Source organism: Narcine bancroftii, chromosome 2 (assembly GCF_036971445.1).
Source record: "Narcine bancroftii isolate sNarBan1 chromosome 2, sNarBan1.hap1, whole genome shotgun sequence".
Lineage (NCBI taxonomy): Eukaryota > Metazoa > Chordata > Chondrichthyes > Torpediniformes > Narcinidae > Narcine > Narcine bancroftii.
The window spans coordinates 295,369,176-295,394,730 of record NC_091470.1 but is presented as its reverse complement, the minus strand read 5'-3'; the positions used below and the strand labels follow the sequence as shown (position 1 = coordinate 295,394,730).

At 38.8% G+C, this 25,555-nt stretch overlaps 1 protein-coding gene across 6 annotated transcripts in view; it reads left to right on the top strand.

The window, feature by feature from the left end:
- Nucleotides 1-25,555, top strand: part of chd7 (chromodomain helicase DNA binding protein 7) — a 283,290-nt gene that overhangs the window by 193,628 nt on the left and 64,107 nt on the right. For all 6 annotated transcript variants that reach the window (XM_069921414.1, XM_069921413.1, XM_069921415.1 and 3 more), the window contains exons 15-24: nucleotides 658-913; nucleotides 4,821-5,031; nucleotides 7,225-7,420; nucleotides 7,530-7,697; nucleotides 7,812-7,991; nucleotides 8,141-8,251; nucleotides 8,330-8,532; nucleotides 14,220-14,419; nucleotides 23,429-23,588; nucleotides 24,312-24,401. In XM_069921414.1, the coding sequence (XP_069777515.1) occupies nucleotides 658-913; nucleotides 4,821-5,031; nucleotides 7,225-7,420; nucleotides 7,530-7,697; nucleotides 7,812-7,991; nucleotides 8,141-8,251; nucleotides 8,330-8,532; nucleotides 14,220-14,419; nucleotides 23,429-23,588; nucleotides 24,312-24,401 (1,775 nt within the window). The remainder of the gene's footprint in view (nucleotides 1-657; nucleotides 914-4,820; nucleotides 5,032-7,224; nucleotides 7,421-7,529; nucleotides 7,698-7,811; nucleotides 7,992-8,140; nucleotides 8,252-8,329; nucleotides 8,533-14,219; nucleotides 14,420-23,428; nucleotides 23,589-24,311; nucleotides 24,402-25,555) is intronic.

The following is a 25,555-nucleotide window of genomic DNA, read 5'->3' as shown; positions in this document are numbered from 1 at the left end:
TGCTTCTTATCTGGTTGCAAAATAATAGGGTGGAATCTTACCACCTGATTCCACACTTCCACTAGGATCTACTGTATTTCTCTATAGAAATCCAGTGTCTAGATCCTTTATAGTGTTTAGATTTCATCAAATCTATGTTGTCTAGTATGTTTTTAAAAAAAAATTGTGGAAGAATAAAGTGACAGCAAAGGGCAGTAAATTGACATTTGAGTTAAATCTGCTGATGCTGCGATCTAGTGCAGTACACAAAAGTGCTGGAGAAACTCAGCAGGTCATGCAACATCTATAGGATGTAAAAGCCAATCAGTGTTTTGGCCTGAGCCCTTTGTCAGGAACAAACTCATTCCCAATGAAGGGCTCAAGCCTGAAACATTGATTGCCTTTTACTTCGAAGGATCCTGCATGACCTGCTGAGTTTTTCTTGCACTGTTGTGTATTTCAAGTTGAAATTTCTGTCCCTCCAGGGATGAACTTTGAAGACTTCCTTTATAGCTCAGGGTCTGATGTGGGGGTCTCATCCCAAAATGACAGTGCTTGAACAGTTTAGTTCATCCAGTGTTCTGTTTCTTTTTTTTAATTTCAGTATTGCAATCTTTGTCTTAGTTTTTCACAAAGGCTGTTTAATGGTATTCTCTCATTTTTGAAAAACTATCGCAGGTACAAAAACTTCAGGCTATTCTGAAACCAATGATGTTACGACGTTTGAAGGAAGATGTGGAAAAAAATCTGGCTCCAAAGGAAGAAACCATCATTGAAGTAGAACTTACCAACATTCAAAAGAAATATTACCGAGCTATTTTGGAGAGAAACTTTGCTTTCCTCTCCAAAGGAGCTGGTCAAACCAATGTGCCCAACCTTCTGAATACTATGATGGAACTTAGAAAATGCTGTAATCATCCATACCTAATTAATGGTAAGCTCTTTACTTGCCATTCTGTAGACACCTTTGTTGTTCTGCTAAGGCAGCTATTAAATAACACTAACCAGATGCAGTAAAATTCTGATAATCTGGCATCTGATCATTTGGAAATCCTGATGGTTCAGTATCTGTCTCATTCGTTAGTCTAGAACACACATGTCAAGCTCTGGCCCGCGGGCCAAATTTGGCCCGCGATATAATTATATTTGGCCCGCAAGATCATGCTACGAGAGGTGGCCCACCTTGCAGCGAGAGCTGATGCTGTTTTTTGGTAATGTCACCCCCACCGTCCTCCCACTTCATTGCACATCCTTCCCCACCCCCTAACTATCCCCTCCCCCCTAAAACCACCCCCCTCCCCCCTAAAACCAACCCCCTTAAAAGATGGCCAGAATATTCTCAAAAAGGAATCCAGAATGGTAAAGTTCCACAAACCTTCTGCTGGGAATCCTAACAACACCCGGGCATCAGATCCACGGGACGCGGAGGGAGCAAGAGTGTTGCAGGTTGACCGAGCAAACTTTGAGAACGGGGAAAACAAAATTGTAACACGAGAAGTCTGTCGATGTCATCAGCCGGCAAGCCAGTTGGAAGGCTCCCCGCACAACCAGTCACTTCTCCCACCTGTCGAGCGGTGCGGCGGATTGGCGAGCGCCTGTGATTTCCTGTCGGCGCGACAGACGTGGCAGGATGCGCATGGCCCCCGCTGTTCCGCAAAGGCTGATCGGCAGCGCGCTGGGCCTGAGTGGGTGGGTAAGCAGGGGTGGGCAGAGGGTGTAGGTGAGGAGTAATGGGCAGGGGAAGTTATGGTGGTGCGAGGGGCAGTTAGAGGGAGGGATGAGTAGAAGGAGGGGTGGATAGGGAAGAGGTAAAAGGGGAGGGGCAGGGCGAGTAGGGGAGGGGTGATTAGAGGGTGAGAGACGGATAGAGGGAGGAACAGGTTGAGGGGAGAGGCAGTAGAGGGGCGTGTATAGGATGAGGTGGGTAGAGGCAGAGCAAGTGGAGTGAGGGGTGAGTAGAGGTTGGGTAAAGGACTGGTCAGGTAGAGGGATGGTGGGTCGAGGGTGAATAGAGGCCTAGAGCTTGAGGAGTGACCAGGAAATGCTGAGTCCTGATGCAGGTCAAAATGAACACAGCCTGTGAATGCTGACTACATCTCAACAGGGACCAAATAGGTTTCCCTCAGGTCAAGCAAAGGGTGAACTTGAGCTACCTACTCCTGACCTGTAACATTATCCTCCTAAAGTTGTATCCTAAAGTTTAACATTACATATGTTGAAAGAAGAGAAAACATGCAGATGTTGTTAAAAATTTTCAATAATTATTTAGTTCAGCCCTCGACTTAGTCCAAGTTTTTAATTTTGGCCCTCCGTGAATTTGAGTTTGACACCCCGGGTCTAGAATGTGAGTCAGTGATAAAGACTGAGACTAAAAGAATTGCTTAGCAGCCTTGTGTTACATTGTCAAAGACCTTATGAAAATTTAAGACAACATCCACTGATTCTCCTTTGCTTATCTAACCTATTTGTTACTACCTCAATAGATTTTTTTCAGGCAGGAGCTCCCTGAAGGAAGCCATGTTGACTTTGGCCTATTTTATCTTGTGATTTCAAATACTCTGAAACCTCATCTTTAATAATGGACTCCAGAATCTTGCCAACCATGAAATTAGGCTAACCTTGAGTGGCATGTGTAGCCACAGATAGGGTCAGGGTCATGATTGCTGGAAAATCTTTAATGCATGCTGTAACATATTAGCCAATTAATAAAAATATCATCCAATAGAATGCACCATCTATCCCGGGGGTGGCTGATTATTGGAAATTTATGGTAACTGTTCAGTGATCATGCAGAAATTTTAAAATGTGTCTGCTACTTGGTGGCTGTTGCTTTAAAATGTAGCAATTTAATTTTGCACCATTGATGCATATTAATAGAATGGCCTTTCCAAAGAAACTAAAATCTAATTTAATGATTTTGCCAGTTCAACAATATTTTGTGGTGTATCGCCTCTGGGTAAGCAAAATTGTTGTCTACTTCATACTGGTCCTGTGAATACAGTCAGCAGATAAAACCATAGTAAAAGGTTTTCCAAAATAGTATATGTATAGTCTTGTACATACTATTTCTTCACCAATGTAGCAAATATCACGATACAAAGAGTTGCATTCATTTAGCACCTTTTGGTTCTTGGGTCCTAAAGCAGTTCACAATCAGTAAGTTCTGAAAATGTGAAATTTGCATCCAATTTAGAGCTGCATTCTGTTATTAAGTAGGTTATTGAGGCAGAGTGTTCACACATAGCCAAGATGAATAACTGGGTATTCTCTGAGAATGTTGCTCACAATGCAAAAGAATCTTCTTTCCTTCAGAAAATTGTGCATGAGACCCTTATTACTTTAAGTTGAGCAGATAATTGGGGTCTCAGCTGATAAAATTTGTATGTTGCACTGTACATTAGATCAATCCTAGAATTTGTGTTGTATGCAATTTTTCAGTTGTACACCTCACTGACAAAAGGCAAAGGAGGAAAAACCCAACACCCAACCCCAACCAACCAATTTTCCCCTGCAACCGCTGCAACTGTGTCTGTCTGTCCCGCATCGGACTTGTCAGCCACAAACGAGCCTGCAGCTGACGTGGACATTTACCCCCTCCATAAATCTTCGTCCGCGAAGCCAAGCCAAAGAAGAGACAGTAAAAAATTGCTTACCGAGTGAAAGCAGAGTTGCTGCTAAAAATTGGTTGAGACGAGACTACATCAAAATAGTTCCATCATAATTTTATTTAGTCCAGTCAGTTAACTCTGTCGGGTCAAGGCCAGAAGGCTATGACAAACTCATTCTGGCAGCAGTTAAAATGAGCACGTCAACTTTAAAGCTTTAAATTGACATTTTGAATGGGCTCTTCTAACTCCACTCCTATTTCAGTGTTGGGAAAGCCTTGTGATGTTTTTCACATGTTCTGTAGAACATCCTGATTAACCTCTTTAATTTCTGTCTATTTCCACTCTAAATCCATCTTAAAATGGATCCTTTCAACAGAGCCTTCAGTTATTTTTTTCTAACTATCCCGTAAAGCTGTCAAAAGAACTCAAGAATAACAATTTGCCCTAAGAAATTCTATTATTTTGAATTAGCAGTATTGATTTATGTGCTATGAAATTGACAGTGAAGTCAAATAAACCACCAGGAAAAATTGATACAAGTAGCATGAAATTTTAGATTTAGTTTCTTCAAGGCAAAAGCTTGTGCTTTGGGAATTCAGTTTAATATTCCAGAAATTTTTAGTTGGCTGGAGTTTATCCATGAAAAAATGTAGAATGAATAGGTTTAATTAGATAAGTCAGTTTTGTCCTGTTTTGATGCTATACCAACTTGTCAGCAAAGAGGTGATTGTAAATAATTAATTGCTTCATGATCAACCTTTCATTTGTCTTGATTTTAAAATTACATCGTCTACTAATGTTTCAGAATCCTCTTGTGCTTAAACTGTTAAATAACTTGATTTAAGTAATTGAAATGATTACTTAATTGTTACTTAACTGCTTGAATTTTAGGCCATTTTAGGTTAAAGTGCTTAAGTTGAATGAATTGAACTTTTCTGAGTGAAATTTTTATTTGGAAATTTTTTTTGTCTGCTGTCATAGCACAAATATTAATTTATTCCCCAGATATGGGACTCTTTTTATTAAACTTACCAAATACACCAAGATTTTTTAGTTTAATTATTTGCTTCTCAAGAATTATAAATAAGAACGTTTACTGGAACTGATTCTGCATCATGGTGTTTTAGTAATTGGCCTCAAAATTTACCTTTAATCTATTAATAACTCAAAAATAGTTCTCGTATGATTCTGGACTGTTCTTCTATTTTTTTTTTCCATTTTTGGTTTGTGAAGGTGCTGAAGAGAAGATTTTGGAGGAGTTTAAAGAAACTCACAATCCTGATGCACAAGATTTTCAGCTTCAAGCTATGATCCAAGCTGCTGGTAAACTAGTGCTGATTGACAAGTTGCTGCCCAAACTGAAGGCTGGTGGCCACAAGGTGCTTATATTTTCCCAGATGGTGCGCTGCTTGGATATCCTTGAGGACTACCTCATTCAACGAAGGTGAGGCTTGAAGTGTTCAAAATTAAATTTGTTAATTGATGCCTGTGGGTTGGTCTAATAAACAATTTTCCAATTATCTGTTCATCTGGAGAAGCATTATGTGAATTTGTGCTCTATCTGGAAGAACTCACTGTCAGATCTCTGCTGCTGAGGTCAGGAGCATGAAAAATAATAAACGGTTCATTGGTGGTACTTCAGGAAGTTGAGGGCTTAGGCAGATTTTACATGGCAAGAAGACAATTTTGTAAATGAGCAAGTCGTGCATTTGAGTTGTATGAAATCTTGATGATTCTACCAATAAATACAATCTCTGGATATTCATTACTTAATCTCCACATTCACACTTTCCAATAAATCTTAGTTCCTGTAAGTCTGCTATTAAAATACTATAAACCTTTTCTTGTACAGTACACTAGGCTTGTGAAAGGTTTAACAAGACTTTCTCAAATTTTTCCCTAATTGTTTCTTCAATGCTCGTAGCCTTGCTCTTTGATATTGTGGGCAAAATGGTTGTTTTTCTTGTTTGGTTGCAAAACAGGAAACCACTAAGAATTGCATGAAATTGGCTGATGGATGATCAAAGTATGCTGAACAATTTGTATTTTTAGATTCTGAGATAAGTGCTAATTTAATACAGGATTATGGATAGCCAAAATCATTTGGCAAAATATATGGCAAACCACTTGGGACAAAATAAGTTGCTTAATTTTTTTTAATCAAAGTGGACAGGATTGTAGAAATTAAAATAATGTTATTGAAATTACAAAATTTATACTTTAACATTGGTCTTTGTGATTGGTTTGCACTGTGAGAAGGTCTGCCTGGCTGGTAAAAAGCAATATCGGCAGTTAGAAGCAGATTTACTTCCTACAGCCTTACCTGGGGGATGCACCTTTGTAAAGTGCATTTTTTAAAATAATCTAAGTTTTAGGGACATACTTCCCCCTCTCGATTTTTTAATTACCATTTTTTGACCAAGTTTAACAATTGAGTTTAAGATGAAATAGAGATATGACTCAGAGCAGAGTCTAATGAACCACAATTTACTCAGAAAACAGTCTATTTAAAATCCCGAAGAAATGGGACACATAGAAGGGTAAATTTTGTCCAAAAAAAACTGATTATCAGGTGATTACAAATTGTATGCAATTCACCAAATTTGATTGTGAAGGGAATAATAATAGCTGGAAAAATCCAGATAGATAAACAGCATCTATGGAAAGAAAAATCAGTCAATGTTCAGGGGCAGTGACCCTCAGAACCTCCTCTTTCATCAGATGCTGCTGAGTTCTTCCAGATTTTTGATTTTGATTTCAAATTCCAGCAACTGCAGTTTTATTTGTATTCCATTAATGGGCGACTTAACTGATAATCCTTACTTTGGCTGCCTGTAGGTTTGCATCTGCCTAAAACTTAACCAAAAAGAATATTTTGGTACAGATTTATGTAACTTGCTCTTTAAAGAGTGAGATGAGCTAATGTTGAATGTCACCAGAGGACTTGAAATTTTGCTGGTATTAGTATGGTTATGTTAATACTGTCATAACCGTCTTGATCTTAAATTGGTGGACCATAAAACATTGTAAAACTATAATACATCTCTCTACTCTGCCTAAAAATGTGAAACGTTGGATCGAAGACTAATCGGTCCATTTTTAGTTCATCCAGTGCAATTGTTGATGACTCATGGTTCTTAATGCAGACAATCCTGACACATTTGGAGGCATGTATTTCGTCTTGAATGTAAAATTAGATAAAATTGCCAGTCCATGTGAAGTATTTTATTGTCTTTTGGCCCATCAGATTGGTAAACGGTAAACTTTGGATGTCAATCAAGTGGTTGTTCTTAACAGAAAAATTTATACATGGATTGTTCATGCAATTGAACTGGAAATATGACTCTTTTGAATACTATACCAAGGACTCACTCACTTTCACTAATGTTGCTTTATAGTTGAATTTGAGTATATCAAAACATCTTTCTCTTCAAACTTTTAATGATTAGATAATTTTAAATGTTTCTTGATTTGAAGGAATTTCATTTTTTAACTTTTTAATATTATTCATGGCCCATTCCTAATTGCTGTTGAGTTGGAAGGTGAACAGCTGGCTTGAATTGCTGCTGTCTAGACAATAAACGTTAACAAAATCTGGAAAGAAACATTTAAAAAAATTATCAAAAATACTTTCCAGGCACCTATATGAGCGCATTGATGGTCGTGTGAGGGGAAATCTTCGTCAAGCAGCAATTGACCGCTTCTCAAAACCTGACTCAGATCGTTTTGTTTTCCTGCTATGCACCCGTGCTGGAGGCTTAGGGATTAACCTGACTGCTGCAGACACCTGCATCATCTTTGATTCTGATTGGAACCCACAAAATGATCTTCAGGTGAGAATTGTGTATAAATTTATGTTTATGTTGTTTTAAGTTGTGTTTTAGCAAGAGGCAGTAACCCAAACATTGATGTTGTCCACTTAAGAATGTTCTATTCCAACAGGCTCAAGCTCGATGTCACAGAATTGGGCAAAGTAAAGCAGTGAAAGTGTATCGGCTAATAACGAGGAACTCTTATGAACGAGAGATGTTTGATAAAGCTAGTCTTAAACTTGGATTGGACAAAGCTGTTCTGCAATCAATGAGTGGAAGAGAAAATAGTGCCAATGGAGTATGTATTTTTGTATAATGTGTGACTCTCAGACTCATTTTTTCAGGTTATTTAGTTTATAACATTAAGATCAATATTTAATTAGGATCGTTGTCTAAAATTCAAAATATACAGGTACAGCAACTATCCAAAAAAGAAATCGAAGATCTTTTAAGGAAAGGAGCATATGGTGCCCTGATGGATGAAGAGGATGAAGGTTCAAAATTCTGTGAGGAAGATATTGACCAGATTCTCTTAAGACGCACCCATACAATAACTATCGAGTCCGAAGGAAAAGGCTCTACTTTTGCAAAGGTGAATGCCAATATAAAATGTGTGTTTCCATAGCATGTATACCACATGAGAGAGTACAAAAGATTGATACCAAAGATATATTATGTTAAAGTAAATTATATTGAATTCTCTTAACATTGCGGTTTTTGTTTATTTGTAAAACTATTCAGGCTAGCTTCGTGGCTTCTGGAAATAGAACAGATATTTCCCTTGATGATCCAAACTTTTGGCAAAAATGGGCAAAGAAAGCTGAATTGGATATTGATGCAATAAATGGAAGGGTAAGCAGCATGTTGTGTTCTGTGTGTCATGTTAAAAACAGATAAATATGTTTGCTCATGTGCTGCCTCCTTTTGCAGAACAACTTGGTGATTGATACACCAAGAGTAAGAAAGCAAACAAGACACTACAATGCAATTAAGGAAGATGAACTAATGGAATTTTCCGATTTGGAAAGTGAATCTGAAGAAAAGACTGGGAAACCCCGTAGACCACAGGACAGGTCCCATGGTTATCCAAGGACTGAGTGCTTTCGAGTGGAGAAGAACTTGTTGGTATATGGGTGAGTTGCAGATGCATTTAAATAAAGTTGAAATTTCCACTTTGTAAATTATTTCTGCCCCTTTTCAAGACTGATTATCAATTTGTTTCAAATTCTGGTCCTTCTCTACTGATTCCTGAAGTTTTTATTTCCTCTTCTGCAAGCATAGTGTTATTTTTTGCCTGTATGCTGGTAACATTATGCCCATCATTTTTGATGGTTACGTTGCTTGTAAATTTATTGCGAGCCTGACATCAACTATTTGAGAAGTTTCCTTTTGTTAAATATTCACATCATAGCAAACTCTGTCCATTTTAATTGAAAAGTAGAAGGATTTCCACCTATCTTTTAGCTGGAAATCTTGACATGGAGGCATTTAGTTATCATCCCACACATGGTAGCTTTGCACCATTGGATCGTCAACCAAGCATGTCTACCAAATGTTCAATCCTGCAGAACCTTTCATACCAACAACTTAACTTAGTCAATATATTTTCTTTCTTGATGATTATCGCTTTTGTGAATTTAGAATGGAATGGAACCAGCATCACTCGGTCGTTCCCTCGCTTTTCCTTTTTATGAGCACATCTACTGAAGCTCCATTCCTATCCTTTATTACTGCTCCTTCATCATAACCTGGGAGAAACCTTGCTGCTCCACCGTTCATTTCTAACTGGAGTTTCTTGTAAAATCATCCTCGATGTTTTGTTGAAGTAGCTAGGCTATTTCTTAGCCACTACTCAACTTTTCCACCCCTCCTCTCGAAGGTACTGGACTTGTACTTTGCTCCCATCCCACGAACTTGTTAGTCCATTTTTGGCACCTTTAATCATTAGCCATAAATAACGAGGTGATTATCAATGTGATTTGGACAATAAAGATTGACATTAAAAGAGCCACTCAGTTCAGAGACCCTACAACTTTACATCACAGAAACAGGTCCTTTGGCCCATCTAGTCCATGCCAAATTATTTTTCTGCCGTGTTCTATCGACTATAACTCTCCATGCCCCTCTCATCCATATACCTACACAAATTTCTTTTAAACATTTAATTTCAACCTGCATCCACTTTTTTTGCTGGCAGCTTATTCCATACTTTCACTGCCCTGTGATTGAAATGTTCTCCTTAAATATTTCACTTTTCACTATTTGCCCGTGGCTTCTTGTTCTTTTCTCACCCAACCTCAGTGGAAAAACCCCAAGCCTAACCCTGCTTGCATTTACCCTATCTATACTCCTCATAATCTTGCATAACTCTACCAAATCTTAATTCTCAGCTCCAGGAATAAAGTCAAAGTGTATTCATCCTTGCTCAATAACTCACCTCTTCAAGTTCTGGCAAAATCCTTGTAAATTTTCTCTGCTCTTTTTCAACACTATTCATATCTTTCCTGTAGGTAGATAACCTAAACTGCACACAATACTCCAAATTTGGCCTCTCCAATGTCTTGTTTTCATCACATTTCAAGAAAAGGAGTAAAACATTTGTTTAAAAAAAACTGTAAAAAGAATCTTTCTTTAATAAGTAATTTTAAATGCTAATAAGCATTTAAACACCTTTTTAAATTTACAAGGAAAATTATATTACCTTATATTTAAACGACTGGGTGCTAACATTTACAGTTGAAATGATCAGCTTGCTGGGCCTGTATAAAGTTAATTTTTCAGAGGTTGAGCAGGTGACTATCCTGGCTGATGTCTGAGAAATCATTTGAGAGTTTTGATTTCTTCTTATTACTCCATGAGGAGTCCAGCAGACACTGGATCAATGGTCAGCTATGCACAAGTTTAGAACTTCGACTTTCCTGTGAGAGTCTCGACTTGCATCTTTTAAAACGTCTAAAAGCAAGCAGATACAGGCATAACTCCTATCTCTTGCTTGTAAAATAAAGGCCAATAATTTGTTTCCACCAAAGTTAGAGGCTGGTAAATAATGCACAGAGATCTGGCTCACTTCATAATTTGCAAAGGAATAAACATGCAAGTGCAACAAACAGAGAAAAAGGCAAATGGTAAAGAAATTATGGTAGATTTTAAAGGCAATGGAATCTACATTGTTCAGGGCACTGTAGGAATTGCATTTGGGGTACTTATAAGTTCTGGTTTTCATAGCTGAAAGACAATAAATATATCTGTGTTTGTAGTTCAAGTAAGGTAAATTTACTCGATTTATTCCAGTGATCAAATTTAATCCACTACCTGTAAAAGAGAAGTCAGGAAAGATTGGGAAATTGTGAATAATAAAACAGTGTAAGTAACCCCTTAAACCTACTTTATTGTTCAGCAAGATCATGGCAGATCCTAGACCCCCAATACTTGTCCTCATATTCCTTGATTCTTTTAATAAACAGATATTTTGTTAATCCATGTTTTATGGACCAAAGTCAAACTCCACCACAGAGTAGAGAGTTCCAAGGACTTGCCACATTCTCAGTGGGGGTGGAAATTTTGTCATCTTCTTAAATGTCCAAGAGCATGAGCTTCTGCCTTGTTAAGCCTACTCTTCAATTCAGGAAATGGAAACTTCTCTGGCATAGATGCGTAATTTGAAGTTCTGCTTGCGGAAATGGCACGCATGGTTACAGAATGATATTCTCTTCATGTTCCGTTATATCTGCACCTACTATCACCATTATCACCTATAAAGGAATCTGAATTAAACCATGAGTTGTCAGTCTGTTGAAATTATAACAAATGTTTTACAAACCAGAAGCACCATGAAAAAAACATTTCTGTAATCCTAAAAGTAACAGAGCAGGCAAGAACTTGGCATTCTCTGCACATCCAGTGGATTATTAATCAACTAATAGGAGGAAGAAGCTCCTTGAGCATTTTCATCCTCTGCAATCATGGAGTATACAATAAAAATGCAGAAAGCAAACAATCCCATCTTATTCCAGCCATCACTGTCCTATACATTACAAAATCACAAAAACCATTCAATCAAATCCACTTAATCTTATCAGTCTTTTCAAACATTTAGCATTGATAACATGCCTGCAAATACTCAGTGTGACCACTTGTGTCAAAACTTCATAACCTTTTCAAATATGGATACAAGCTGAGTTAGGAATAACTGCCTTCAACTTCAAGGTAATATTGCAACTAAAGATGCATCAGCAAATTGTTGTGAGTGAAATTTAGATTTAGATCCATTGTCAGAATTATACTAAGTAAGGTGTACGATTCTGGTTATTGCAGAGTAGTTGTTTCTGTCTTAGAATATTGCTGCATTATTTCCTCAGGCTGTCTATCAAGTCTAACAGAAATGCTGGAAACACTCAGGAGGTCAACCACATCTGTGGTTAAAAAAATACAGTGAGCATTTGAGATTGAAGACACTTGGTCTTGAAATATATTTCCACAAATGTGCCAAACCTGTTTCCAACATTTTTTTTTCCACTTCAGGCTTTGAGCATCTGAATTTTCCCTTAATTTTCCTAAGTCTAACCTTTTTCAGTTGCTTCAATTATCTCCCTATCATGAGGTCTGTACGTATTGTGTACAATTCACTTTTATTTGCAGTCTTTAATAATGAAACCTGTAAGAGCTAGGAAAGTTTTACATTTGGCATGATGAGTGGCACGCAACAGTTACAGCACAACTGCCAGCTTGACCAAATATAGTGTATTCAACAAAGAAAGGATATCACCATTTTCCCATCCTCTGTTTGTATTTCCTGTACCCCATTCCAAATGCTGGTATTTGTTAATAGAAGAGCAAATCTCCCATCAAAAACATACAATGTTTTTGAGGCGGAGAGGAGGGATGTTGATGTGGATGGCCACTATCATCATCAACCAGAAATGTGATTGTTTGAACCATAAGGCACTGTGTGCTCTTGGAATCAGTGACTTGTAGCGCAATTTCCAATATAAAAATATTTCTTTAACTACCCGGAAGAAGTTAAAAGTTTGATCGGGCAGGTGAACCTCTCATGTCTGTCCATGGCCTCATGTACTGCCAGACCAAGGCCATCCACAAACTGGAAGAACCACACCTAATATTCCATCTGGACATTCTCCAACCAGTTGTCATCGACTTTTCCGGTTCCAGTTAGGCCCCTCCCTGCATCTCTCTTTTCCTCCAGCTCTCCACAATCTTCCCTCTCCATTCAGGAAGCTACCCCCTCCCACTATCACTTTTCAGCCTTTTTATCTTCTGCCCTTGCTGCTTGACCTGCTGAGTTTCTCCGCACTATTGTGTATTAAAAATGAAAAGTTTGTTCTTTAAGAGTGGAATAGTGAAAGATTAATAGTAGTAGTTGAAATGAGAAGCATTTGAATGTTGCTTTTATAGTTCTTGGTGAATGCAATGAATGTGCTTGACGATAGCTGAATGAATGGTGGAAGCTCTTCAGATATAAGGGTAACACTGAGTTGGGTAGAAAATCTGTGAGGAACAAGTGGAAAATATTGATACAAAGACTGAGGAAGATAAACGAAAATTGGGGTGATAAAGAGGAAGCAGGGGTTCTGCAACCAATTCCTCTGTTGGAATGTAAAAAGATGAACTAAAAAGACTGCTGCTGTGTTTGATTCCAACTTGGGTTCATGCCATATGTTGCACACCTGCCTCTTACCGGCAACATTAATCATAAGACATCAACTATTAATAAAACATCAGCTGAATGAACTTCTAAAGGTGAAGAAATCTGGTATTCTGCTTCAAAAGATGTGCAAAAGCCCTTGGGAATCTTATGGGAGAGAATAATTTGAAGAGGCATCATGTTGGTATTTGTTCAATGTAATACAGAGGCATTTCTCTGCCATCAAACTTAAAATTTTGTTGGGGCTTGTTAGTAAGTTCATAAGCAAGAGTCCTTATAATTCTGTGGATGTATTTTCTAAATCATCAATTGCATGTTATGGAATTACTAAATTTATTTGTTTGTGTATTAGTTGTGTAGACTAAACATTTGTCAGGAGTTGACCTGGTAATTTCATATTGAAATACTGTGACCCATTGTACAAATTGGGTTTGAGATGGGTGTAGTTGGGAAGCTAATAATTCTGTCCTCTGTTTAGAAATCATTGCATTATCAAAGATGTTGACTTGTTAAATTAAAATTTGGTAATGCCTGGATGGACACGAGATCACAAGGTGACACTTGAAATCAGGGCATGATTTTTGTACTGGACAACTGTCCTCTGAATAACTCCATTTGTAACAAGTTTATGGGATCTTGATTTGTATAAATTAGCTGTCATATTTGTTTGATCAGTCCACCTCTGTTTCAAATTGCCCACCACCACCCTGTTTACCCAGGTCTATCCCCTCTCCATTACACTTTATTTTGCCTTACTTTTATTCACATATCCCTGTCTTCATGTATTTTTGCCTCCACTTCTATCTCCACTGCATTTCACTGCCTCTTTCCTCACCCAGTGTGCTATTCCTGCTGTCTTTTACTCTGTTGACTGTTACTTCAGCCTCCTGCTGCTGCATTCTCGATCTCAGCCTCCCCAGCTCACCTTTGCTGCTCACTCCTCCCTACTCCCAACTTCTTCACTATCACAGCAATTACCTTTGCCATCATAACTTTTTGTTCTTTGTCTCAGACGACCCACTCTCGCTGCTTCTACTTTTCGAAAAGCTGTATTTTTTCTATTTCATCCTCCCTCTCCCACCTTGATCAGATTTGTATCCTGTACCAAGTATGCATGGCTCAATGCCACTACCTTAATATTTGTTTTTTTTCCCCCAGTTGGGGCCGATGGAGTGACATACTATCCCATGGTCGTTTTAAACGTCAGTTGACAGAACATGATGTGGAAACTATCTGCCGCACTATCCTTGTGTACTGCTTAAACCATTACAGAGGAGATGAGAAGATCAAAGGATTTATATGGGATCTGATTACTCCTACTGAGGATGGACAGACTCGAGCTCTGCAAAACCACTCTGGTATTTTTGAATTACTTTGATCATATCTTGAGCTTTGGGAGAAAATCTGAATGCTGAAGAGGTAGAGGGGCTGGCCATTTTCCCCTCAAACTGATTCATCAGATAATGTCTTTCCTGCCATTTAGGTGCCTTTTGATTTACATCTCTTGATGCTCTTGGCTAACAGAAAGTTGGTGATCTTGGTCTTAAATTTCATCTGATCCAGCATTCACAATCTTCCAAATTTTACACAACTATATTTTCCATTGTTGAGTAACATGAGCACTTCTCAACAATTTCATTGCTGGGGCAATGTAAGTAATTGCCTTCAATAATCGCTTCAAAATTAGCATATTTAGAGCAAATGTCATAAAACTATTTCTTAAAAGTGAAGAACTGTTTTCATAATATTTAAAATTTCTTTGGCAATTGCCAAAAGCCACCCTTGAAAGCAGAAATCTATTAAGTATGTTCAAATGTTCAGTTTATCTAAGGTACAAAGAGCATGAATCGAGAGAGGCAGGCATAGCACATTAGACCCCTTATTTCTATTAAAAATATGTCTAACTGGGTAAAGTAAAAAATTATTGATATTTTCACCATAATGTAGCATTTTACATTTATGTTAGTTAGTACACTGGCCTAATAATATATCAGTCATCCAAGTATAATAAAATTCTTAAGATTTTCCTGCTGCAACACAAAATTTGACTTTGTTTTGATTAGCCTGTAATCAGTCAATAAAAGAGTAATGACACTGATCGTGTTTTCTTCATTTACTTTGGTTTCAATTATTTTTGTCTTGATCTAATATTGCTGTTCACTTTCTTGGGTTTTTTTACTTCATATTCTTGAGGCTGTAATCAGTGTTATCCTGCTAGGCATGCCACTCTTTATTCTTTTCAATGAGGCTGTAGCAGGAGAATATTCCTCAGTACTTCTTTTCCCTCTGTCCATACTGTTATCCATAGTGTCCCCCAATGAACCGACTTCTTTGCTGGTAGTTTTGGGATATGGGTGTACTGACAAATGTTTTCCCCTATTTTGATCCAGAGGTGAAATACTGCAATCCTTGGTGCTAAATGTAACAACTGGTGTTCCAAAATGAAGCAGCATTGTATTTCCAGTTAATCTTCAGCTTTTGGTTTTTTTTAGTTTATACTTTGATCCTTCATTCTACCTTTTACATCTGAGGAAAGTGTTGTTTTCTATGCATTAACAGCTCCAGGGGTGCTTCACCTCTCTTTGATCCATACAATCTCTAAATTGTTTGACTGGTTGACTTGCCTGAAATATTAATGTACTCAAATTTATTCAATCTTAAGTATTCAGAGGTATGAAGCAAAAATATTTAATTTCTATAGCTGATTATGTTATTGTCCATGGCTATTTTAAAATCTGAACATTAGCAATTTTAATGTTGAATCTGGTCCTGAAATGAGATTCATTACCATCACCAAGCACACTTATTTTCATATCCAAAACATCACAACTCATCTGCTGAGATCTTTATGCACTATTTGTAACCTCTTCTGATGTATTTCCTGCTGCTTCTCATTGCAAAGTTGTTTGTGTTACTGACAATCAATTAAAAATGTTTTGATATTTTCACAAACCATCATATGCTTTACTGGGCTTGTCTTTCAGCTTGATGTGCATCTGGAAGAGAGGGGGCAGCACATCGGTATAGCAAAATGATGTGTTGCAAGATCAGGAGAAAGTGGGTGTAAAATCAAAAGGGGAAAGAATATTGAGGTGAATGAGAACCATAGCAGAGAGAGATAAGAGAGCAAGCAGTGCCATGATGTTGGACAGGAGTTGGTGGATTAGGATAGATTTTACCAATAGAAAGGAAAAAATGTGGGAAATTTGCAGAACTGATGAAAGCTAAACAGACCATTCAAGCAAAGGTAGATGGGGAGTTTTCAGAAGCAGAAATCCAGACGTAAAGAAGATATGCACACACTCTCATACCCCCCCCCCACTACCTTGTATCAGTCCCCATACTGACCCCACTGCCCTGCTGTCTCCCCACACCTCTGTGTCAGTCCCCACACTGATTCCTATTTACAAATAAAAAGTTTAGAGGTGCACTACAGTATCGATAGAACAAATACAGTACATAATCAGGCTCCTCGGCCCCTCTAGACTGTGCAGAACCATTTTCATTGCCTAATCCCATTAACTTGCACCCAGCCCATAGCCCTCTACACCTCTCCCATCCATGCACCTGTCCAAATTCTTCTTAAATATTAAAATTGAGCCCACATTTTCTATTTCAGCTGGAAGCTTGTTCCACACTCTCACCATTCTGTGTGAATATGTTCCCCTAAACTTTTCCCCTTTCACCCTTTTTTAAAATATTTTGAGAATTTTCTATCAACATAGTCAAAATGAAGAACAATCAAAAGTAAAACATCAATATCCATCATATTAACATAATACAAATATCGATCTGCAGGTCGATATTAAAGAAAGTGAGAAAAAAGTCAACATGTGATTTAATTATTATAAAGAAAAAAATTACAATAAGACTACAAAAATGCAATTCAATGTCCATGTTGAACCAAAGGGAGAAAAGGATAATAGAGAGAAAGAAGTACAAAATAAGAGGAACCCCCTGCCACCAAAAAACAAGAAGAAAGAAGAAAAGAAAAAGATTGGCTTCACCTCGGATAAACCCCACTCCTATCAAGGGACAAATAAACTTGACTGATCTAGAGTACTCAGCATTGTGAGCACTGGAGGTGGGGGGGGAGGGGGGAGACGAGGAGGGAATCATTAAAGATTTACCCCGATGTACGTTATGCATGAATTCCATATTCTTAAAAATACATCATACCTGTTTCTGAGGTTTACAGGTGATCAACTCCAGGGGAACAAAATTATGCATTTGTATCTTCCAGCGGTCTAAACCTAGTTGGGAATCAGATTTCCAAGTAACTGCTATGCATTTCCTGGCCATGGCTAAAGCGATCTTAAAGAATATTAATTGATTTTTTTTTCGACAGTCTCATTTTAGGTCTTGTGTCTTCTAAGTTCCCCAATAAAAATAATTCAGGCCTGAGGGTATCAAATTCCAGTTTTTTTTTTCCAGATTACCCAAATCTTCCTAGAAATGCCTCACTTTAGGGCATGGCCAGGTTGAATGCAAGAAAGTACCTATTTCTTGACACATCAAAAATATTGGTCTGATATTTCCAATTTGAATTTATGTAACTTGTGGAGTAAGGTATAGCTGATGCATGAAGTTATATCGCACCAGCCGATACCTTACATTAATCATGTTAATCATGCTGTCCTGACATAAGTTGGACCAGCAAAATGGATCAACTTCTATACCCAAATCTGATTCCCACCTTTTTCTTGATTTATCAAGCCCTTGTTTAAGGGTTCCCATCTGAAGTAAGGAATATATTTTTGAAATGGATTTTTCATGCTCTCCTTTCGAACCAGAGTCTTTATTTCGCTACACTGCTGGACCTAATTTGTCCCTTAAATAAGATCTTAAATGAAGATAGCAGAAAAAATATGTATTTAAAACTCCACATTTATTCCTAGTTTGCTCAAATGTCATAAATTCTCCCTGCTCATAACAATCCTCAATACACTTGACCCTCTCTGGGACCAAGTGTCCAGGATTTTATTATCAATCATTAATGGAATTAACATATTTTGAGCCAGGGGTGTTTTATCCCCACCCCAGTCACCAATTTGACCATTAATTTTATTCCATATTGTTATTATGCTTTAATGGGGGGGGGGGGGGGCTTCTTTAGCGCCAGATAATAATTTAGAATTCCATTTATATACAAGGTTTATGCTATCCTCTCACCAACTTTGTGCAACTCCAATCTTATCCATGAAAACTTGTCTCCTCCATCAAAGAGGAAGGTGACAAACTTCAGTTGGATTTCCCAAAAATATTTTTTTTTAATCCGGGAATGTTAATCCTCCCAATTCATAATTCTGGCTTAATTTATCAGTAGAGATTCAGGAAGGTTTACCTTTCCACAGAAACTTCCTGATGCATTTATTAAAGTTTTGAAAGAATCTCTGAGGTATAGGATCAGGCAAACTTTTTATATAAAAAAAATTGCACTCTAGGCAGCACATTCATTTTAATACAGGTACACAATCCTTTATCCGGACATCTAAAATCCGGAAAGCTCTAAAATCTGGCGTGGGGAGAGAGACGACAGCGCGAGTTGGGCGGGCGAGGGGAAGAGACTGGCAGCATGAGCCAGGCGGGCAGGAGACTGGCAACGCGAGTCGGGTGGGTGAGGGGGGAGACTGGCAGCGCGATTCAGGCAGGGAGAGGAGACCGGCAGCGTGTGTCGGGCAGGCGACTGGAAGGGGGTGGGGGTGGGGGTGGATACGACAGCACATTTCGGGTGGGCTTAAATCTGACTTTCTGAAATCTGGAAAAATCCGAAATTTAGGACACACTGTCCCCCAAGGGTTCTGGATAAAGGATTGTGTACCTGTACAGTTGACTCTTCCAAAAAAGTTATTAGGAGGATCATCCATTTATTAAGATCATTCTCAATTTTCCGAAGCAAGGGAAAATGATTCAACTTTTGTAAATTCTGCAGGTTGATATCTACCTTGATATCTAAATATTTAATCCCATTGAGCAGCCACTTAAATTGATAATTTCTCATAACTCTTCATAATTCCCACCCCTAAGTGGCATAACTTCGCTCTTGTCTCAATTGACTTTATAATCTGATATAATCCCAAAATCTGCAATATTTGTAATGAATTAACTGGTTTCCCTTTCACCCTTAACCCATGTCCTCCGGTTTGATTCTTATCAACCCTCAATGGAAGAAGCCTTTCAGTCTACCCCCCTCATAATTTTAAATACCTCTTTCACATCTCCCCTCATTTTTCTATGCTCCAGGGAATAATGTTCTAACCTGCATAATCTTTCTCTGTAACTCAGTTCCTCAAGTCCGGACAACATCCTAGTAAATGTGACTGACACATGCACGCAGGCACTAATGGTACCTGGTAGCGTTGATTGAGCATTCACACCACCAAAGAGTGATTAATGAGTTAACTCAGCTGGCTCTAATACTACCCCCCCTCCAAGATTCAGAGCCCAGTTGACTTTTTAACTTGCCTTGCCTAGTTGGGACCTTTCACCCCACCAGATTAACCGCTATGGACCCGCTAAATTGGCCGATTCAACCCACTTTATTTATCTGTGTGAATGGGACTTTAGTATCATGTACAAACTTGCTGATCCAATTTACCACATCCACATCATTGATATAGATGGCAAACAATAGTGTTAGTGCCGATCCTTGAGGAACATCATTAGTCACATGTCTACAATCTGAGAAGCAATCTTCCACCACTACTCTCTGGCTTCTCCCGTCCTGCCATTGTTGAATCCAGTTCACTACTTCACTGTGAATACCTAGCGTCTGAATCTTCCTGATTCCCATATGAGACCTTGTCAATAAAGTCCAGTAGACAACATCCACAGCCTTTCCTTCATCAACTTTCCTGATAACCTCCTTGAAAAACTCTATAAGATTGGTTAAATATGGCCTACCATGCACAAAGCCATGTTGATTATCCCTAATTAGTTTTTGGCTATCCGAATAATTGTATATCCGATCTCATTGAACACCTTCCAATAATTTACCTACTACTGACGTCAGGCTCACCGGTCTTTAATTTTCAAGGTTACTTTTGGAGCCTTTTTTAACCAATGGAACAATGTGAGCTACCCTGCAATCCTCTGGCACAATACCCATTTCTGCCAGAGACCCTGCAATTTCTGCATTAGCCTCCCTTAAAGTCCATGGGAAATATCATGTCAGGCCCTGGAGATTTATCCACCTTATTTGCTTTGAGACAGCAAGCATTTCCTCCTCTTTAATCTGTTTTGGTTCCATGATGTCACTGCTTGTTTTCCTTTCTTCCTATGATTCTATGCCTGTTTCCTGAGTGAATACTGATTTTTTTAAAAAAAACCATTTAAGATCTCCCCAATATCTTTTTGCTCCATACAAAGCTGACCACTCTGATCTTCAAGGGATCAATTTTGTTCTTTTGCTCTTAATATACCTGTAGAAACCCTTAGGATTTTGCTTCACATTGTCTGCAAAGCAACCTCATGTATTTTTTCAGACTTCCTGATTTCTTTCTTGAGTTTTGTTTTGTATTTTTTATACTCCTCAAGTACCTCGTTTGCTCCATGTTGCCTATGCCTGTTATACACCTCTCTTCTTCTGAACCAGATCCCCAATATCCCTCGAAAACTGAGGTTCCCTTTACCTTCTAACCTTGCCTTTGATCCTAACAGGAACATACAAACTCTGTACTCTCAAAATTTCACCTTTGAAGGTCCTCCACTTACTTCAAACATCCTTGCCAGAAAACCACCTTTCAAAATCCACGCATTCTAGATCCTTTCTCATTTCCTTAAAATTGGCCTTTCCAATTTAGAATCTCAACCTGAGGCCCAGATATATCCTTCTCCATAATTAACTTGAAACTATGGTATTATGATGGCTGGACCCAAAATGTTCCCCAAATCATACCTCTGTCACCTGTCCTGTCTTGTTCCCTAATAGTAGATACAGTATTGAACTCTCTCTAGTTGGTAACTATATATTGATTTATAAAACTTTCCTGAACACATTTGACAAACTCTAAGCCATCCAATATGGAACTCCCAATCAATATGGGGAAAGTTAAAATCTCCTCCTATCACAACTTTATTTCTTACAGCTGTCTGCTATCTCTCCACAGATTTGCTCCTCCAATTCTCACTATATTTGGGCAGTCTACAATACAACCCCATGAGTGTGGTCATACCTTTCCCGTTCCTCAGCTCCACCCATATATCCTCAGTAGATGGCCCTTTGGTCTGTACTCCCTGAACACAGCTGTGATATTTTCCCTGAATAGCAATGCCACTCCTTCTCCTTTCACACCCCATTCTATTGCATCTAAAGCAATGGAAGCCTGGAAAATTGAGCTGCCAGTTCTACCCCTCCTGAAAACAAATTTCACTGATGGCCACAATGTCGTAATTCCACATTCCAATCCACGCTCTTAAGTTCATCTGCCTTTCCTGCAATTCTTCTTGCATTGAAATAAATGCACCTGAGAACATTTCCTCTGCATTCAACCCATTGACTTCTAATGGTGAATGCAGTTTTAGCACCCTCTTTTTCCTCCTCCACCATTCCTCTATTTGCTCCGGCTCTGGTTCCCCTCCCCCTGCAAATCCAGTTTAAACCCATCAGAGCAGCACTAGTTAACCTGCCAGCAAGGATATTAGTCCCCTTCCAGATCAGATACAAACTGACTCATCATAACATGTCCCACCTTCCCTGGAAGAGAGCCCAATGATCCATAAACCTGAAGGCCTCCCTCCTGCACCATGCCTTCAGCCACATGTTAAGCTGCATTATCCTTCTACCTTTTTAAACTCACCAGCATATGGCACGGGTAGCAATCCTTAGACAACTACCCTGGAGGTCCTGAAATTCAACCTAGCACCTAACTCCCTGAACTCCCCTTGCAGGATCTCCTCCCCCTTCCTACCTAAGTTATTGATCCCTTCGTGGACCACAACATCTTGCTGCTCATCCTCCCTCCTGAGAATATCTTGGACCATGGCTCCAGGGAGGGAACATATCATTCGGGATACTCAATCTCCTCCACAGAACCTCTTATCTCTTCCACTAACTGTGGAATCCCCTATCACTACAGCTTGCCTTTTCTCCTCCTTTCCCTTCTTAGCTATAGGACCAGATTCCATGCTAGAGACCTAATCGCCATGGCTTGTGCCTGGTTGGTCATCCCATTCAACAGTATCCAAAATGGTATACTTATTGTTGAGGGGAACACCCTAGGGTGTGCCATGCACTCCATGCCTGTTCCCTTTCCCTCTCCTGTCATCCATCTACCCTCCTAGGTGTGATGGTGTCCCTGTCAGTCACACCCTCTGCCTCCTGAATGATCTGGAATTAATCCAACTCCAGCTCCATTTCCTTAACTTGGTTTGTCAGGAACTGCAGCTGGATGTACTTCTCACAGATGAAGTCATCATGGATTGCACTTCTCACAGATGAAGTCATCATGGATACTGCTGGCTTCCCTGACAAATCACATCCTGTAAGAGGAGCATTCCCCTGCCTTGGCTGCCATATCCACAATCTCCTCCCTCTCCCTTGCTGCTCTTTCCCTCCCCCTCCCCTTTCCCTCCTTCCCCCCACCCCTCTCTTCCCCACCTTTCCCCCCTACCCCCACTCCATCGCCACTGCTCCTTTTGGATTTACTATCACTTTCCACCCTAATATGCTGGTAATGTGGTTCCTGGGGGAGCAAACAACCCATATAGCTTTGCTAAGTATATAATATGGTGTTTGCACAATGTCACATTGCATAATGCCTAATTTCACAGAACATATTGTGGATGATAAGTGGTGCATGCCCTGTATAGGGTTCGGTTCTATCATAGTTTTTAGGCATTTGCCTGGGGTCTTGGAACATATCCCCCACGGATAGGGTGGGGGGGGTACTACTGTATAAATGTGTGTGTATCATCATTCTGATTCCTGTCTGTTCGGCATAGGCGATCATGACTCTTCATCTGTCACGGTCTCTAACCCTCCGAATTGTAGTTATTACCTCCCCTGTTCTCCTTCAGTGAAGGCTTCATCTTTGAGCTGAGACCATATTTGAGGTTGAGTTCATGTTTAGACAGGGAAAAATACTGAAGTGGTTTCCTGTTGCTGACACTGTGTGTGTGTGTGTGTGTGTGTGTGTGTGTGTGAGAGAGAGAGAGAGAGAGAGATATGTGTTTATGTCTATATTGTGAGAGGTACAGAAAAATCAAGATGTGGAGATGTTACAACTGCATTGAGTAAAGGAGGAGATGGAAGCAAATACGATGGAATTTTATGCTTTATTTCAGGATGTTGAAAACTGTAATCTGTGTGTGGTTTGGTGTGTTTTGTGCTAAGGTGATTGTACTTTGTATGTTTGCCCTGCTGACAGGTTTGTCTGCACCTGTACCTAGAGGGAGAAAAGGAAAGAAAGTTAAAAGCCAGTCCACTCAACCAATCATGAAAAATGCTGATTGGCTTGTGAGCTGCAACCCAGATATCTTGCTGCACGATGATGGTTACAAGAAACACCTTAAGCACCACTGCAACAAGTGAGTTTAGTCAGAAAATTGTCGGGCAAAGTAAATCTTGAATCTTAGTTTTGTTTCTTATTTTAAATTTAACAGTTAAATTGTTTTGGTTTGTATCTGTGCAATTCATTGGTATTTATAATTAGCATTTTCAAAAGTATTTTGATGGTTAGGGTCTACTGAAACTACTTCCGAAATGTGCATTAAATTTCTGCTTGAAAACCCATGATTTCAATAAAGGTATAAAATAGGCCATTGTTTGCAGCGAGGCACTTGAAATTAGATTTTGCATATCTATCTTTTACAGCTACTAATGTAGCTGCTCATTACTCTAAGCATAAAGCTGCTTCAGAAGATAGTATGCAACCGCTGAGAAAATTGCATGAGATAATAGAGCAGAACGCCTACTGCAAGCCATCTGCTCAGTTGTTTACAAACTTACTTGAACACTTCAGAAGCAACATGCACGTTCAACTTCACAAACTGAATTAGGCATTACTGAATGAAATGTGTCTGGGCTGCACTGTACTGTGCTCAGTATGTTGAAAGTGGTTGCCAAGCATGGCTGTTGAAAGCCAGCAAAAGCACCACACAGAGGTGATTATATTGCCACCATCTGTCATGCTTCAATCCTACCAAACAGCATAGCTAATCAGCCTTGGCAGAATGATGGATGAACAGAAGCAGCTGCCAAAAGCTAGTGTTGGCAAACAGTGCTAATTTTCAAACTTTCTTCCTCTACAGAGTCCTACTGCGGGTACGGATGCTGTATTATTTGAGACAGGAAGTGATCGGAGATGTTGCAGACAAGATATTTGACGGTGCAGATGCAAGGTCAGTGAAATGTGTCGGTGGAATCCTTACTCTGGTTTTTGGGTTGATTGTGCAGACACACAGAAAATAATTCCTCCATTTAAAATAGACCCTCAAGTTCAGTGTTTTAATTTGATGAATCTAGCACATTATTTGAGATGAATTGTATTGACTAAGAGGCTGAAATGATTAATAAGAAACAAATAAAGAAAACTAATAAACTGACCTGTGAATACATTTTTGAGATGAACAGTTGGGGGTTTAAAAAGCCGTTTCTGTTGAAATTTCACATTAGTAAGGCTTAAAGCCGTCCTTGATCATGTTTCATAATCTAATTTTTTTACTATAAAGATTCAAAGCTTGCTTACAGATTTGACTTGTCTATGTCCATATACTCTGATGGAACTTGACAGCACATGATACTGAGTTTATTGATAGCTCAGTGTCTTTCTTGCTGTTCTGACTTCAGTGCAAGTGCAAACAGAATTTACTGGATGACACCTTACAAGTTTTTAAAAACTTTTTTAACTCTTATAAAAAGATGCATTTTAATGGTTGATTAAATATGATTTGCAGAGTAAAATTAAGCAGGTTATGTAATGCATTTGATTTCCATGTTATAAAGTATGAATGTTGATAACCAGTTGCAGTGCAGCACTGCCTAGAAGTTATATTTGCCAGGATTGCTAATTTTTCATAGCATTGCTCATGTAAATTTAATTCAGATCATGTTTTAGTCATAATGAAGTACTGGTTAGTCATGTACATAGACTTGTGAATTATGCCCATCTTCAAAAGTCCCAATATGAGAATGATTGAGGCTCTTTTCATTTTGATACTTTTTTTGTCACCCCCTTTCCCATGTTGTTACCCTTTGGCAAGGATATTCTAGTGTGCATTTCCTGGTGGTCATTAACCAGATCTGTATTCAAGAATATAATAATAAATACAATCCAAATTTGATAAATTGATCTCGCAGACTTCTCGCCAGCTGCATTAGAATTGAAATAGCTTGATTCTTATTTATTTCATCCAATACAAAATTTATTTTCCCAGTTTGTAAAAATTAGAAACTAAACTGGCAGTGAAATGGAGCTGAATCAAAAAAATAGCTGGGGGTTTTCCAAGTCTACTTGTTCATTTGAAGTTTGCACGGTGATTGTCATGTTTAAAAA